Source organism: Anser anser (assembly GCF_964211835.1).
Source record: "Anser anser genome assembly, chromosome: 11".
Classification (NCBI taxonomy): Eukaryota; Metazoa; Chordata; class Aves; order Anseriformes; family Anatidae; genus Anser; species Anser anser.
Genome location: NC_139732.1, coordinates 14,795,248 through 14,813,811, shown reverse-complemented (window position 1 = coordinate 14,813,811; position 18,564 = coordinate 14,795,248). Strand labels below are relative to the sequence as shown.

General features: G+C 38.6%; 1 protein-coding gene across 10 annotated transcripts in view; it reads right to left on the bottom strand.

Annotated features, from left to right (window-relative positions):
• Window positions 1-18,564, bottom strand: part of CMTM4 (CKLF like MARVEL transmembrane domain containing 4) — a 39,446-nt gene that overhangs the window by 9,364 nt on the left and 11,518 nt on the right. For all 10 annotated transcript variants that reach the window (XR_014571149.1, XR_014571150.1, XR_014571151.1 and 7 more), the window contains exons 2-3: window positions 10,551-10,727; window positions 786-884 (exon numbers count right to left, since the gene is read on the bottom strand). Coding sequence is in view for 1 of the 10 variants with exons in the window: in XM_083794783.1 (XP_083650909.1) it covers window positions 786-884; window positions 10,551-10,727 (276 nt within the window). In the remaining 9 variants the exon portion in view is untranslated. The remainder of the gene's footprint in view (window positions 1-785; window positions 885-10,550; window positions 10,728-18,564) is intronic.

Here is an 18,564-nt window from a genome sequence, read left to right as displayed (position 1 = left end):
TTCCTTCCTCAATGATCTAGAGAATCTGTCAAAGCTACTAAGATCAATGATCCCAGAAAACTGAGTTCTTTGTCTACCAATGCGACAATTAAGTCTTGCAATACAACTTCAATGAAGAACCTCTTGTAAAGAAGAATAAAGCTCTTCATCCTGTGGAATGAACTGTTTGGATGAATACAACAGTGAACAACTGACAAGAGAAGAGATGACCAGTCCAGACTATCAGCCTAAAGGAAGAGTTGATTTGCAGGGCTTTCTGTATGTTTGTGCAGAACTCGTGATTTTCAACATCCAAGTTTGGGAAAAAAATAAAATTTTGCAAATGGGAGCACGAAATTTATTTGCTTGACCTTACTGCTCTAGACTGAAAAATCTAAAAAATAAAGTACCACTATACTCCCTCTACAAAACAAAAATTAGTGAGCAAGAAGAATTCAGCAAGATTATGTGTAAGCAGCTCCGATTTCATAAGAATCTTTGGCTATACCTTTTCTGTAAGCTTGCAATATACTGCTTTAACACCTTAGCTACCTATAGAGAAAGATGCAAGACAAAATTGTTAGCATTCTCAGCAATCTCTTTTCCTGTTTCTTCCCTCAAGACTTGAGACAAAATTCACAGATAATCAATTCTTTTAAAATCAAAATTAATGCATAGCCAACTGTAAAATTAGAAGTAAATTGGGATGGCAAAGGTAACAGAAATACTCCAAGAACACAAGGGAAAGGTTATTCTTAGTTTTAATAGAAGGTATTAGTTGCATATAAAGAAATTCAAATTCTTACCACAGCAGCAATTTCTGCTCCAGTTTTATGGTTTAAAGCAGCAAGTACTACAGAGGCAATGAAAAAGAAGAAAGTGCTGAGTCCAGTGTTGACCAGATCCTAAAAAAAAAAAAAAAAAAAGGCATTACTAAAAAATAATAGTTTACTTGCTTTTATTAGAATTGACAAAATGGAAGAAGGTTAGAACAAAAACTATAGTAATACAGTCCCACTTCCTATGCAGTTATCACATATAAAGGACAACAAAGTCTATTACAAAGGAAACAATTCTATTCCCAGTAGCTGAATAGAGTTAAAACAGTATGTATGCATAAGGCACCAATGTGGATTCTGGATGTTTTACCTCCATTTCCATTGGGATTACTAAGAACGGACTGTCAGGATAAGCAATGAGTAAAGCTGTTCCACCTCAGCTGATGCTGAAGTAACCTGAGTCTCCAACTCTAACACCCCCTGAAACCCCTTGGTCTCTTTCACATCACAACAACTGTCCAAGCACTGCCCACATAACACTCATGAATTTTACTACAGTAAAACTTGAGGCCTTATCTGTACACTAGTACATGTCTGATGGTCATTTTATGAATAGCAGCTGCCTGTATTGTAAAAATACACAAGAAGTTTATACATATCTATCACATAGGATTGATGTTTCAAGCAGACGTTTCAAAACGTAAGCACACTGACACCCCAGGACACCTAGGTTCAGGGAAAATTCTTTCTTTGTTTCGAGCACTGAAAAAACATTAAGCAACGTGCAATTCAGTTATATTCATATGCTGCATATGCCACTTGTTCAGACCATTAGGCTGCCATACCTTACAAAAATCAAGGTCATTAACATATCAGTGGGACATAACTAAATTCTAGCCATCATTTATTTGAGAATGCTTTAGAAAGTAATTTCAAAAATTGAACATTTCTGGTGCTGTGCAATCCACAGGGAAACTATCCATCTGAAGGTACTGACTCAGCGACAGCCAAATCAAAATTAAGCATACCTGGGGATAAAGTGTATACTTGAGCACTGTGGCCTGATCCTCATCAAGAGTGGGGACTTTCCCAAGAAATCCAAGTGGTTTCCACTGCCCACCGCTTTTTCCCCGTGTATTCAGATTTCATGAGTCTAGTGAGACTGTCTTAGCAAACAGTAAGGAAACACAAGACAACTGCAGGTCTCTTGGAAACTATTACCATGTTTTCACCTGGTAATACATAACTAGAACTTGAACAGAGTTCAGGCTGAGATAGATGTTATCTGTTACTAATGGCATCACATAAAATCAGAACTTTATTTAATAGTTACTGCAGCTTGAATGATATAACTTCTTGGCTTGCAGAGATGTATTTAAGAGAAAGAAATTAGAAAAGAAGTGACATTTCACAATGTCTCCAAGTATCTCCCTCTCCAACTTTTTAGTTTAGCAGCTCTACCTGTGCTTCTGAGGTCTCTAAAAAGAGCTTTGGTTCTCATCTGCACACACCTTTTCTTTTTCCCTTACTCACTATGTATGTCAATAGATACCAGACTCAACAGTATACAACATTTTCATCAAGTCTCTAGAGTAAACATAGGTATGTCACCAAGAATGACAAAAACAAATACTGAGGAGAGGGCAGCCACACTTCCACATTCCTTTGGATATACGGACACAATAGGTATAAGGTGGTTATCTTACCCTTGTAAGGGACACTGGAATGCTGCATTCTGTTCTGCTATCCACATTTTTAAAATTATCTTGAAAAATTGGACAGGGTACAGAATAGAGCCACAGACATCACTTGAAAGGAGGATAAAATTTCTCACAGTATAAATCAAAGAACCTAAACTGCTTTGAATATTAAATGGATTGAGCTGTGTACATGAAGACTATGGTGTTCACATAATAAAGAAATACTGGCTGAATTAAAAAAAAAGCATAGAAAAGCACATCAAAACTAAAAGCATAACCTTTCAGCTATTGATTTTGTTAAGACCAAAGTCATATTCAAAATTAAGTAAATTTTAACTCTAAGGTACCATTAGAACAAACAGCCAAAGACACGTTTAATATTCATTTTCTTACTTCTTACAATCCAGATTTCTTTTTCAGACACACTTTGTACTTCATTACCACACTTAAAAATGGCTAAATGGATGACACAATGCTGAATGACTTACAGGGTCAGACGTACTTATCAATTAATCCTGGTGACCTCTGACTTTTTGAACCTACCAGCTTGATCAAGTTGTCAAAGGAGGTTAGAATACGCAAGATTGTTAGACCTATCCACAATATAACAGACATCAAATGTCTTCATGCTACAAATTGACTTGAAGGCTTCTTATAACAAGTCTGAGATACTGCAGAATTTGCAATACTACTGAAAAGTAACTGCAGAAGCCTTTGTCATGATTTTTCCAGGAAATCAAAGATACAGGTGCCTTTGAAAGTTCATCATCATGACTGTGTTTGTATTTTTTTTGCACTCTCGACAAAGAATATCAGATTTGTCTTTGCAAAGAATTCAACAATTCAAATCTAAATACTTTATTCCATCTTGTGATTCCATTTTTTTCATTTCTGCCATTTCATTTTCCCTGTTTAGGTTAAAACCTTTGAATGCAATCAATAATTGGTTCACATTTGCACAGTAGGACTGGTCTCTTAAAAAGCTGAAACAAAGACAACTTTCATATCCACAAGCCAGACTGTTTGGAGCTTGAGGAGCAATGACATCAATAACATTGTGGTATAGGTACATAATGGTAAAATCACCAACGCACACATCAGGGGATGTTTTTAATCCAAAATTTGGTACTTAAACAAGAAAGATAAAAGAAAAAAAATCTATAATGGTTTTGGAAGGAATCAGAGCAGAAACAAAAAGAGAATGAACTACAGCAGGAATTCAAGAAGCAAAGGACACTCCCTAAAATAACGTAGCTTTTTTCCACGTAAAAGAAAATGAATAATCGTGACAATAAAAAGAATAAGCTAATTGAAAAAAGATGAGTTCTTTCAAATCTGGCCATGGTGTAGCTCAAGTTCTTACTATTATATTTATAGACAAAGTAAAAACCACATCACACGGATAAAAGAATTTCTGCTGAAATTACAGCAACCTCATGAGACAGTATGCTGTGCCATAAAACACTGTACAAAGCTGCCATCCATAACAGAGAATAAAATCTATGAGCTGAATCAAATCCACTCTAGACGGCTGCTGTTCCCTTTCTCCTTTGCAAAACAATTTAAAATGAAAAGATTGACTTCCGCGCCCTTGCTAGTTACTCACGAGTCATTCTGTTCAGTCACCAGCAGTCCTAACACTGGCATTCATCCAAAGGAGAGTATCCAAGGACACATATTTGCTACTGCCATCACCAGCTAGCTATCCCACTCAGAAGGAGCAGAAGGCAAAGGAGACATCTTAATTTGTGCGTTTCTGCCAAGACAGCATTTTATACTGAAGTAGAGTGAGGTTTTGTTCTGCTTATTCTGCTCTGAAAGGTGGGAATCTCTAGATCAGAAGAGAGATAGCATCCTATGGTATTTTGCTTTAAGGGCCTGAGCAGGTATGGTTTTTAGATTAACAAAGATCAAAAGTCAGAATTGGTGCTATCAGTCTGGGCTACTAACAGACCTAAAAGCTCCTGAAAGCTGCTGCAAAGGACATCAGCTTTTGAAGTCTCTGTCTAGTCCTCCAGTTCAGTATGTTTACAGAAGCTGACTCTGACGGTCAGAGGTGGCAGGAATACCCACATACCTTTACCAACTGCTCTCCGTGGCTTCACGCATGCAAGCTTCCAAGAGATATTAAGTGTGATACATGCTTTGCCTTTTTATCCTGTATTTTGTGGTAAGAGACTGCACAAATGACCAGGTACTATGTGCCATATCACAATTAATAACAAAAACATGATTTTTAAACCAGCTGTTGCTTTTGTCATTTGCTTTCTAATATCTAGGTTACATTTAGATGGAGTTTAAAGCTGCCACATAACTAATCTAGAAAAGAAACCTGCACATCTCAACAACAACCTGAATTTGTCATGGAAGGTCACAGAAGTTACTAGTTGCTACCCAAGTTAGTTTCAACAAAAGAATGCTCAAAGTAACATCTCCTTTTAGCTCTGTTTTTCTCTTTTTTCTGTTGCTTTTCTTTTTTTTTTTTTTTTTTTGGGGGGGGGGCAGTAGTACGAACAATGCCCCCAGTTTTTCTCCCATCAGTACTTTATTTGCATGGTTCAGGAACTTCTTCCCCTGGTTCCTACATGAAGCTATCAATCTGAAGTTTACAAACACACCTGTCAATCTTCTCAACCAAGCATCCCTGGTCAAAATCACATAATGTTAGTCTCTATTTGTATTATTAAACTTTGTATGAGCATTTAAAAAAAAAGAATTACTAATTGAAATAACGGTTTCCTCAAGCAAAAGTAAGTGCTAGGTAGAAGGAACCAAATTACCTGTATGGGTATTAATTCCCATCTTTTTTTTCTTATCTGTTTGGACTTGGGTAAGGGAGACTTTACTCAAACACCACATTCTGCTATTCAAGGTTCAGGTAAACATCACTTCCCTCTGACAAAATAGTCTGTGGCCCACAGTTCCAGAAACATGCTAGCGACCTGCAGGGCTGGATTCAAGCTGTGCAGAGGTGCCTCAGTGCCCATCTCACGGCCCAAGACTACGCCGCCTGTCCCCAGCGCAGCTCCGCAGGGCACCATGGCCCCAGCAGCCCGCCAGTCTCAGGGGTCTCCCTCCAGTCCCAAGCGTCTGGTGCTTGCTGCAAACAGGTTCTGTTGCCAGCATCTCAAGCAAAGTACATAAAAAAAAACATGAAACAAAAGAAGTGACTTTCAAAAGCCTCAGTCAGCTCACCAAAAGGAAGGCCAAGAACGTGATAGGATTTTGAAGAAATGGAAGAAGTGGTTTCAAAACCAAGACTCACATGGTTTATTTCTTGTTTCTAATTATTTTTGAGTTGGAAAACAAGCTCTGTTAAATGTAGTAATTCTGCTGTAAATGACAAAATATATTCTGGAATGAAAGCTTCCATAATCCCTGCTTCATTTTGGTTCCTCGGAGATCCCCTACTTCCCCTCTCAATTCTTACTTAGCTGCTCCTCGCTGCTTCCCACACATTTTTCTGACAAACAATTTGCACACAGACAGTCCACCAGTTTTCTTCACAATGCAACAGAACTACTAGCAATAAATACCCAACCAGGTAATACTTTTGGGTATTTCAAGCTTGTGTTTGTATTGCTTACAGAATAATGCACCACTGTTTACACTGCACCAAATAAGAATTGCCCACAAAGAGCACAAGCCTGAAGGAAATAAATTCTGAGCATCTTTCTGAATTTATAAAATACCAATTTTTCGTCTTTAATAGGCATTGCTATTTTGACAATTGAGAAATTAAATAAGTTATCCCTCACTTTCACTTTCAACAGCTAAGCCAGCCAAAGAAAACCAAGATGTTTTTTCACAACAGCAACAAAACGTTAGGTCATGGGAGAATAAAATTTATCAAGATTACTCCATGAAGGTCTTTAAAATTCAGCTTTGCAATTCCACTCTTCAGAGCCAAGGCTGGCAAAGACCTTCATCAGTCTGGCATCTCTTCAAGGTTCCTTTCAACTACCTCAGTGTCAGTTGCTTGCCCCCGAGGCTTTACCTTCCTAACAACTGGGGGAAAAAAATAAACCTGCAAAGATGATGAAATAAGTTTTCAGGCAGCACAAAAATACACCCACCAATCTGTGTATTCAAAGACATACACCTGACTTGTTTCCTCCCTGTAGCAGTGCTGCCCAGGGACTGAGCCCAAGCTAATAAGCCCGGCAGAACTGTAATTAGTTTGTTTTGTGCTCCGCTCAGTGCCTCATTTTTAAGGCTGCTCTACATTGACAAACAGTATTCAGAAGTACACAGACAAAACACACTTCCACTGTTGCAGTGAACATTAAAAAATAAAAATAAATTGTCAAAATCTATTGAAAGATTTTTGGTATACATAAATAGTCTATTTTGCTGGTTGACTACACAACGATGTGTCTAATGACCTGGATTTATCTCATCAAGCTGTCATCTAAGAGACGCTGTCAAATTCCAGCTATTTGCCATCATTTCTCTCCCTCCCCTAGTCATCTTAGGTACCGCAGCATTTCTGTGGCTCCACCCCGCAGAGACAGGAATTCTCAGAAAGCCTGGCAAATCAGATGCAAATTCACCAGGACAAAGTTACCACAAACACTTCTGTTCAGTTTCCTGCTCTAGCCCTGCTGGAGGGTCATGTCATCCACACCACTTGGATGCTAGTTCTCAGGCTCTCATTGTGGATCATATGAGATTCAGATAATGACTTTAAAAAACAATAATAATTTAGCCAAACACAAAACGAATGAAAGATTCAGTTATTAGTCAACACTGAATACAAACATTTCAAAGCAGCAGCTCATCGGTTCAGCAGGAATCTCTGCTGTAGCGTGCACTAAATTCCCCTCTGCCACTTGCTAGTCTCCTTGCAGAATAGGCTCCCTGTCAGCTGTGAAGCATGAAGGAAACAGAAATTGCCACCGACAGGTTCCCCAACTTTTGCATTTCTGCATAATACTGATAGTGCTGTGCAAAACGGGCAAGTCACTGTTCTTTCATGTCACTGTAACAAATCCATCTTGTTCCAATGCACCCAAGCGCGGTTCTTTTCTGACCTCACCATCTCCAAAGTTTGTTCCATGTTTATCTCAGAAAAATGTGAACATGTCCCTACGTCCCCAGTTAGGATCAAAACAAAGCTCATTTCCCAAATGGCTAAAAATATAAAAAACAGAAAATGGCTATTTTAATAAATATGCATTATTCTGCTAGATGCAGATTCTCATGTTCCTTCTAACCACAGACAGCAGATAATATCCGTAACACATTAGAAAACCCTAATTTTAATAAAGTACTAAAGGGAATAGTCACATGTTGGATAATAGCAGTTAATGGTCTGGTCTTCTAATATGAAGGAGTACTTGGAAAACAAAATGGTTTTCCTAGAGAGTTTGTGTGCACACTCTGTTTGAAGAAAGACCTCTTCCTAATTTAACACTGATTTTTTTTCCCCCCCCACACAACAGCTTCTTCATCTCAAACAACTTCTGAAAGCAAAGTCTGAGATTTTTCACAAGGGAAATGCTCATTATAAAGTCATACATATTTTTAAAAGCACTACATGAATTTCTGCATAACGAGTGATTTTCTCTTAAAGCATTCAGGAGTGTGAAAATGTATTGTTCAGAAAGCAATTCCTGTGATAATTGTCTCACAGGGGCTGCAAAATTATGAAAACTGTCAAAATACAGGAAAGTATGAAATATTGGAATAGGCAAATAATGCATAAATATACAGCTAAGTTGTAAGGAATAAAATGCCAAAATAAGCATTTTTTAAGGCAGAAAGCACACATTTCTGCATTCTTAAATTCCTACTAACTTTGGCAAAGTAATCTCCCACAGGTTTTATTAGAAGCTGTTAATCTCACACTCTGTACATGCAACAGCAGACTCCTTCTACCTGAATAATGAAGATACACCCACACTCCTCTAAAAGTAAAGGCCATATCAGACTACTGATTATTAAAATAAGTAATCCCAGGAGGAAGGATGCTCTCATCAGTTAATGGACATCATAAGTTCTCATTTCTGCTAGAGGTCTTTGGTATACGTAATCAGAAGAAGAGACTTGCAAGATCACAAGTATTTACTTTTATCTCTATTGATCAGCAATACGAACTGAAGGAAAAACATTTGCAGACTATTCCATTTGTCCTTCACGTTAAAGTCTGACCATGTCATGCTGCGCCATGTTGAGGTATGGTATTGAGTGTGACCATTCCCCTAAACCAAGAGCTCAAACCATTTTATTTATTTTAAATCAGTTGCATTTTTAAGTACTATTTTCTCTAAAGATCTCTAACACCGAGTGCTATGCAGAGACGAGTAATGCTGCACTCAAACCAGCAATTCTTGTCACTCCACTACTGGAAAGGTGCCGCTCAGACCTGTAAGAAGTCAGAGTGGCTGAAAGGATGCATCAGGTTACACTACAGGTGATATCCTGCTTTGCCTTTTTTTTTTTTTGTGGTGAAAAGGCAGTAAAAGATAGTCTTCTGTATTTATGTATATTCAGCATACCGCCTACAAGAACACTCACTGTAAAAGCATGCCATGGGGCTCAACAGAACAAAAGCTACTGACACACAGAAGGGCATGCAAAGTTATTAAACTGACTCTTCCAGAGATCCAGCTTCAGCTCAGCCATGGACACCACACATAATACTCAGCGGTCTCTTGATAAAAATAGGCTTGGCCAAGCTTACTTTCACCACAAGCTGACTCAGCATTTACTGTTAGACCACTCTCATCACACCAGCAAAACCACCACCTATCTTGTGACGCTGATGCACTTATGCTCTTGCACACCTTACTAGCATGTCACAGAACTGTGCGGTTTACAAAGATGGTCTTCAGTTGCTAGTATCGCCTGTCAGACTGTTGTGATGCCCATTAAACAACCAGACTGGTAACAGAAAGAGACCACCTTCTCTCTGCAGTTGCTACTTTTCAACTTGCTGTGAACACGAACAGTGATAACACTGGCAGAATGGAGACAAAAGAAGTGAAGGCAAGGCAATCCAATAAAATACCTGTGGCTCCACTGGTTTTGTTTCGCAAGCCACCTGGCTCTACCCCACCTACAGTTACACATCACTGTCTTCAATCCTTCTATCTAATCTATCTATCAAACACTCCTAGGAAGAGTTCCCTCAATAAATCATGCATCCCCAGGGTACAAAGAATCATCTATTTCCACATTCCAGTCTTGTTTTAGAGAAGTCATTTAGGCTTACAAAAAACTACAGTAAATGTACAAATTGCAATAACAACACTGAAAACAGAACGAAAAAAAAACAATCACACGGAAGCCTAGAAACCTCTGGGACTGTTCTCCAACATCATTTGAATATTACTGTTATAAAATAAAATAGAACATGGGCACAAAAATATCTGTACTGTCCAGAGAAGTTGATATAAATATTGTCCTTAGGCTGACAGATCTTTTGCTAGAGTGACTCATGTTGATTTTGTGACCTGTGTTTATGCAAACCAATCTGAAAGTTTAACTCATAATACAGCATGGAAATGGAGACTTGTACAAAAGGAATGTGCATCGCCAGCAGTTCATTTCCTAAAGCTCCTCGTAGTTGAGAGCACATTAAGCACTGCCAGTCAATGTTTAATAGTTAGGTGCATAAGCAATTCAACACCTGATTTTCACAAAAAGCACATGACTTTTCACACTATTACCCAATGATTACATTAATCTGTTTAAGAAAATATATGTAGCACCAGAATCCTGAAATGGAAAACAGCTTAGGAGAGAACAACAGGCTACTGTAAACATAGCATCTGTCAAAGTTAAATAACTACAGACCGCATTTTTATCCACTTCATCCACAAACAGTAATTACTGGCATTAGCATGAAGTCCTTCCTTCCGAAAAGAATCTAACAGAAAAAAATTTTAGTTCTATTTAATGTAGTTTAATCTTGCTACGTTGCAAAGCTCATTCTGCTGTTTGTATTCAAAGTAAAATGTACACTTAACTCAGCATAAAGAGTACTCATACAGAATCTTAAACATCAGCAGAAAGTAAAGTGCAAAGACCAAACTTAAGAACAGCTTTGCAGGCATTTTTAACAGAGTAAAGATTTGTATGAACTTACAGTAAGATTCCAGTTGATCTGTGGTATTCTTGTGTGAAGATTTAGACTGAACATTAGCAACAGAACTCCAGTAACCACCAATGCACTACAGCTCACAAACTCGAAGAAATAAAGGCCTTCGCAAGGGGAGCATTCCATGATGGTCTCTATGCAGATGAATGCAATCAGTGCCAAAACCTAGGAAGAAAAACAAGTGGAAAAAATATAAATAGATTTCCACATTTTGAAAATAGCCACAAGTATTCCTGAAATTTCCATTGGGAACATGATCAGTTTACACTCAGGAATGTGTGATTTTAGTTTATAACAGGGCACTGTCTGAGAGCAAAAACAAAGGCAAATTAATGCAAGACTTTCTGGATATCTCCTGTTCAACGAAGTATATTTTAGCAAAATTACAAGGAGTCTAACACGAAAGTGACTGAGACACCCAGAAATTCATGAAATCCCTTCAGGCCTTTGGCTGAACATGCAGAATGGTACCTCAAACATTTTATTTCATTTTGTACTCATGATAAAGTATTCCAAAACTTGAAGATGGAATGCATTTGTCTTTTGGGCCAACCTCAAGCTCAATTATATAGTATTAACACAGTATGATTGTAAAAGACATTTCAATAAAGTTATTATTTAAAATTCAAAATGAGCTTGAAATCTAGATCAAAAATAGCATAAATTCAGGACCTCTACCAGCCTCCAAAAGTGCCTGCCTGTTTTCACATTTTAGGATAACAGTGAAAATCACTATCTCTTCAATGCACAAAACTAAAATATGTAGAAGACACACACCAATATTAACTACCATTGAGATCTACAGAGAGCATTAAAGTTAGATATTTAAAAGAACATTCCAAACCAATTCCTCTATAAATTGAACTGGTAAAAGAAAACCAATGGAATTGATGCCTTTTCTTCCCCTCTCCCCACTTTCCATGAAAGCAAGGAAGGCCTTAACAGTGCTCTCCTTTGTGTTTCAAGACAACACCCACCCACCAACCCACTCAAATTTCTCAAAGAATTCACTTTTTTGCTCTACCACAAAATTCTGCTGAGACCTTAGTCAATCCACTTCAATTTAAGGACGAAGAACTTACAGAGATAGTCTCCTCCGAGTAAATACTTCATAATTAGAACATTTTGCACGAAAGATTAACAGAAGCCACAATACAAATCAATTTCTGCCAAACTGTTCTTTGCCAATTTCAATAATATTTTTTGCAGATACACTTTCTTCTAACACTTTCTATGCTTCATACATTAGTTTGTGTCTCTGCCTCCTATCAACTCATCTGGCAAAATGAAGAAAAATGATTTTGAAAGAATAGTTAATTTTTGTCACTAATAGCAGCAGTAATTCTAAGTAAAGGACAACACTGTGCACTTCCTTTGTCATAGACTTCAGAACACAGTAGCTAATTTAAGTTTAAAATTTGATTAAAACAAAGCAAAAACAATTTTAAATTTAAAAAAATAATCACACTAGGATATAAAGTCTCTCAAAGTTCATTTAGCCTGCCATCTTTAAGATGGTACATGCCATACTAATTTTTGCCAGCTAATAGAGCAGGCTACTTCCCAAACAAATTCTGAATGGATACCCAGTAACTAAATGCTTAACTTTGGATTATACCCTTAACATTAAATAGCTATGGAATGGGAAGAAAAAAAAAAAAAAAAACACAGCATGCAGTGAAACTGAGCATTCAAAAAAAGAAAGTCAGGATCAAACTCCAATTATGATTTCAGCAATGGCATGAAAAATAAACAGCTCTGTCCAGACAGCAGCTTCATTTTACAGTATTAGCATGCAATAAAGTCCACGTTTTCTGTGAACACAAGCCTCATTCCTGAAGATGACATGGAATACAATTTTAAAAAACGTGAAGATCCAAAAAAAGAAAATCTTAGATGTCTCAATTGGGATCAACATCAAGGATTAATGCTAAAAGTCAGTTAACTGGCAAAATTTTTACTTGTAGATGTTCCAATATAATGAAGCCTCCAGTGCTCTTGCCACTACTTGTGATACATTACAACAGTTCTAAAATTTTTGTTTTAAAAGAAATGATTTTGCAATATTCTCTAGAAAGTAGTACAAGCCCAAACAATATTAGGTTAATTTTCTAAAAATATAAACAGCTCTGAATTGTACCAGCAACCAGAATTAGCGTACAGCGGCCTAGGTTGTGACAGCATGAGTCTATTGGTAGCTTTTATCAGAAAACTTCAGAGAAAACCTCAACTGCCTCAGTTTATGATGGAGATTATGACAGCAAAGCTGAATCTGTCTTTTGAAAACATGGGTAGAATAGTTCACTACTAATGCGAGTTATCATCACTGAGTTGATCAGGACACCTGAAAGAATACTCCCATGAAAACAATTCTCTTGCAACACTTTCTATTTTTCTTTCAATAAAATATTTTTAAGCATACCTAAAGACCATCCTTCCTACCAAAGCTACAGATAATACTTCCTGTTAACCATCTGTTATTTGTCTCACAATTAATGCTATTACAAAAATAAATAAATAAAAATTAATCACCACAAACTATCCTCCCACAGATTCTTCCCTTTTCGCAAACACCATAAAAACTTTAGTGTTTATTAAGAAATATTTTCTCTGAAAAACTGGGATAATCTTGTCCCCGTCCACATTCACAAATTTGCCAGAAACATCCTTTCAATTAATTACAAGTGATGCAAATCTTTTTAAAAACACACTAATGCTGCTTCCACTGCCCATTTCACTCTGAAACAAACCCAATTTTATTTCTATTGAAAAAGCAAACTACTCTGAACACATGAAACAAACAGGAAATACATCATAGACTCAAACCCATGACTTAGCTACATTACTAAAGTGTTGTGTAAATTCTGTGGCATGAGCCCAAGCAGCTTGTCACAGGCCATGGTTCATCTAGTGATCAAATTCATTTAAAAAACAACAAACAAACAAACAAACGAAGCACGCATATTAACATTGCAAGAAAATAATTCATTTTCACTGCATTATTAAACATATGAAATAAATCATGTCAGATGCACTGTATAAGTTAGGGAGCAAATTAATACAATTTTGCCACCCTGGACACCATTCAGCTGACGTGCCATAAAGCAGACAGATATGATCACACGCACGAACCCAGGAGCTCTCCACTGCAGACTGGAAACAGACCAGAAGTCTTTATCTCAGCTTATTTTCTGACAGAACTCATTGAAGGTTTAGAGCTAGCCATTTTCTCCTGTTCTGTCACAGAGCTCCTTAACTGAAATGAAAACATCTCTTCTAACACCTATGTTTGTCTCCATAGCCTGTCTGTCTACCCATCACTGCCTACTGAACTAGCTACGCTACATAAAGGTGACTGCTTACCAAGGCTCAAAGACATGAAGAGTCACTTCTTTGCATCTTCCTACGCTGTTCCCACCATCCCAGACGTACGACGGCTGCCTTGCCCAACGAGCTGCCCACATACGGCCTCCTGAGGAGAGAGGGAGGCCTAAGGCCGCAGGACAGCTTCTCCAGCCCTGGAGGCCTCCACGCTCCATCTGGAGGTGCTCCAGGGCAGCAATGCCCCACACCACCGAGCCACAAAGCTGCAGCAGAGGAAAATAACCACTCCTCAGATGCCAACACTTTGCTCTTGCTTTATAACACAAGTGGCCAGCGTTCCCTTAGGAAACCAGGGCATGGGATCTGTCCAGGCCTGAGGCCACCTCCCATGACTGCAGTGACAGGACTAGCTAAAAAAACAAATAGCACCGTATCACAGCATGGGCCCCAGTCAATGAAAAGCAAACTGCAATTTACCCAGTGCAGGAGGCAATCCTTACTTTTGAGTCGCACACCTCTTTTCATATTTTTAGAGCGATGAGTTTTGACAAGTTTTTCTACAAGCAGAAGTTTCAAGGTTGGTTTACTGAGGAAAAATGAGAAGTTGAATGTGGCATAGATCTCCTCTTACATGAATTACTCCTCCCTCCCACAGACGACACAGCTACAGCTTTCTTGGATAGAGTCAAGAGAAAGTTTCCTCTGATGGATGAAATGAATCTTTTCAGCTGTTTTTCTCTGCAGTGAGTACTTTGGGGAGTTTTCTATTCCACCCTGATTTTTTTTTCTCCTTTCCTTTTTGATAGTTGCTTCTAGTTTTCCGTCTACTTCCACCCTTCCCAAAAGAAGCAAAGTAGGTATTGCATCAACATGAAACCCTGTCATGGTGGAAACATCTGCTTATTCTGCTGGACACGCAGGTCCACACTGAGGCACCCTAGGCCTCCTGCAACATCACATTTCTCTTGAGCACAGGAGATACAAGAGCCAGGTCAACAAAAACAGGACAAAGAAAAAGGAGCTGCTGGGTGAGCCGAGAACAGCGGCGGGTCTGCCCAGGCTCACAGCACAGCGCGTGCCGTACAGCTGCAGCTCTGTGATGGAGGAAGCTTCCCAGAGCGCCTCATCCCTCACCTCCCACTGCTGCCTAACACAAGGCAGAGAAGTCTCCAGCTACGGCATTAGGTATGAGATGTATTTCCCAATAATGATTTCTGGGCCTTTTTGGTTTTAATAAAATTAAAAAACAAACATTAAATTGTTATCCAGTTTTATTGGTTGGGATGTTGAGGACCACTAAGGCAATTCATGTACAATCTGAGGCTACTGCATTTCTGTTATAGAGCACTGAACCCCGCATAAAGGCTCTATTCAGAAGAAGCAGCCCCTCGCTGGAAAGGGATGAAGCTACTAAAATTAAGAGCCGTTTAATTCTTGAAAGAGAGCCTCTATGCTGGGATTCAATGTTCTTTGATTTAGGCGCATCAGCCTCATACCATTATTTTATTCATCTCAACTTTCCTGTAAATTCCCCTGGAGAAGAGCCTTTAATGAAGAAATCATCTGCCTTAGGCCTACGTAAATGGCTTATATTTACATCATTTTCTTGGCAACACAGGCACGTCGCACAAAACACTGCATCTCCCCAAAATGGAGAAAATGTGCTATGACAAGCAATAACACTGAAAGAGACTGTTTAGGAGGTTGCTAATGGTGCATCTTTCCTGTCAAAGATGAAAGTACATCATATTTTAATTTTGAATAAATAATAATGATCATCAAACAACTTTGCACTAAAAATAAAGACAGTTCTGCAATGAAAACAAAGTTTTAAAAAAGAGTTTTCCTGTTTATCTAAAACGTTACCACAGAAAGCCTTATTGTGTGGTTAAATGACATAATTACGCATGATTTCCAAAAAACCACAAAATGGTCAGCATTTTTTCTGCCTGAAAAATACCCACAGAATTTCAGTAAGAATGTCACACTACCAAGACATTTTTACATCCAGACTGTTTAAATTAATGGTACAGCACAATACATATGCACAAGATTGAGAAGAAATAAATTGCTTTTACACCACTTAAAGTATCTGAAGACGTTAAACTTTCTTGAATTAAAATCTAGATTTATTGTTCTCATTTACTTGGCCCAGCAGTCCTAACTTAATGTATGAAACCAAGTGGGTCTCATTCCTTGCAAAGCACATGCATTTCCCACATCTAAAACAGCTGGCACAGATACGAATATTTGGGATCATATGGCTTAAACACAGTACTGCTTCTCCAGCAGGAAACCATCTTTTACCCTAAGCAGAAGAATGACTGATTTCCCGCCTGTTCTTAGCCTGTATCCTTAAGACTAAAAGAAATGTGTTATTAACTGGTAATTGGACTGCAAGGAGCTTTAAATCACAAATGAGTATTAAACTTTTCTTAAAAGAAAATTTAGGAAAACGATGTTTACCAGAGAAGGAAGCTTAAGCAAGCACAAGTAATTCAGCACCCTGGATAAATTAAACTGTGCTCTAATGGCACAAAATATAACATGGAAAAATTCAGAGAAACTCAATGAGATCTCTGAATTCAACTTGTATTTGGTATTGGTGGTGATGATAGAAATAATAGCAAAACACTCAAACTTCAGATGTTTGTTGCACCTCTAGGGTTTTGCATGCAGCGGCAATCAAGTTTTTACTATTTCTTAGTTCCTTTTTGGGTGTAACATGGCAAGACTTCAGCACATTTAATACTGTGGGATCTTCATTAAATCAGCTGATAGCTTGCCACCTCCATCAATTTTCTATAACCTTTGAAAGACTCATCTACTGCTGACTTCCCTTCCTCAGCTTAGGCGAAAGACCAATTCTAAATATAGAACATATTTCTGAGGCCAGAAACATTCTGCTGGAGTATTATAAGAGCCATATTTAAGAAGGAGAGTAACTTTTTAACAAAGTTAACAGAAAGTTTGTTTCAAAACACTAAGTACATCAAAACTAACACTAGAAAGAAATTAACTGGACTGAACTAAACTAAACAGAAGAGATTATCAGCTGGCTAAACCTGAAATACTTAAGTTTTGAAAGTGAAATTAACCATCAAGTGTTGAATGGAAGAAACCCACACAGGCAAAGTAGTGGCAAATTTCCTGCTCTATATGATTGGTGCAGTGTTGTATTTGTTGCTTGGACACACCTATTCAACAAACATTCTTATTGTGCTACATACATGCAAAGCCAATTCCAGTTCAAATGCTGTAAAATACAGTAGGTTTAGTAGTAAGGAAATAGTTTATGCTATGTTGGTTTTTTTGGTGGCTTTTTTTTTTTTAAAAAAAAGTTCTTCCTGTTACTGCTAAGCCAAGTCACTTTTTTTCCACCTTACATTAATATCATTCTCCAAGCGAACCCACTTTAGCATTACAAGCAATAAACCAACACGGAGACAGGCGTGGTGACAAGAGCCCCGACCCCCTGGCTGGCCGACCCCCGCAGAGCTGGCGCTGTCAGCCACACGTCCCCCCACACGCTGCCTCCACCCCAGTGCCACTACGGCTCGTGGCCACCTACACGCAAAACGCCCAAATCCACCAAAACGCCCCATTCCCTGGGAACGGCTCAGGGAGACGAAACTTCACTAAGATCTCAAAAGGGAAAAAAGGCAGCTGGCTTAATCCACGTCCACAATGACTTCCCTGAAGCATCAGCAACAGCCCAGCACCTCTGAAACAAACAGGCACGGGCAGTCTCGACGACCTGCACTACCAGACCCCCATCCTGCTCCACACAGAGTGGCCTCAGGCTGAGGCACCAAACCCCCATGGCCACAGCCACCTCCATCGCCTTCCCCCTGACAAGAGAGGGGTGGCTGCAGAGTGCCCACCAGCACCAGAAGTGCCCCGAGCCAGGACGGGCTGGGGAGCAGGAGTCACCTCGCGGCACCTGTAAAGCCCTGCTCAATGATTTTGCAGAACAGACAGCGAGTTTGTCTTCTTCAGTTACAGCCAACTAAAACACAGACATCTTCGTAATAAAGAAGAATAAATAGATTACTCTGACTGAGCTGTATTTCCTTTTTATCCAGTCAGATGACCGAAAGAACCACCGAGCAGAACCTGAAGCCAAGGCACATTATGAAGAGATGTTTGTTTTATGCACATTAAATTTCCTCGCAGAAATCCAAATGAGATTGAAACGTACCTTCCAGATTAGGCACAAAAGAAATGCACTACACCACCTGTCCTATAACCAAAAGCCCATCAACAGTTCTGTAACAACCCCATCCCACAAGGCATTCATCTGAAGATCGTACATGATAAAGGCAAACAAAACATACAAAATGATTTCCCACTGACTTCTTTCCATAGGAACTTAAACCCCTGGTCCCCACGAACTACAATTCCTGTGCATTTTAATTCCACGTATTTTCATAAGCAGCAGATACTGCAAGACAGTAATGAACAAAAGCCTAATGTACCAAGTTACAGCATATGAATGGGAAAGGTAGAAATATCTATTACGCACAACTCCTATATAACCAGGAACAGCTCAAATTTAAGGGTTTATTCTGTACCTACAGTACACTGAATGGTGCCAATGACTTCAGTGAAAGCACATATAATACTCGATGATAGGAAGTGGGTTTTCCCTCTGCTTTTCACAGTTTCCTGATATTTG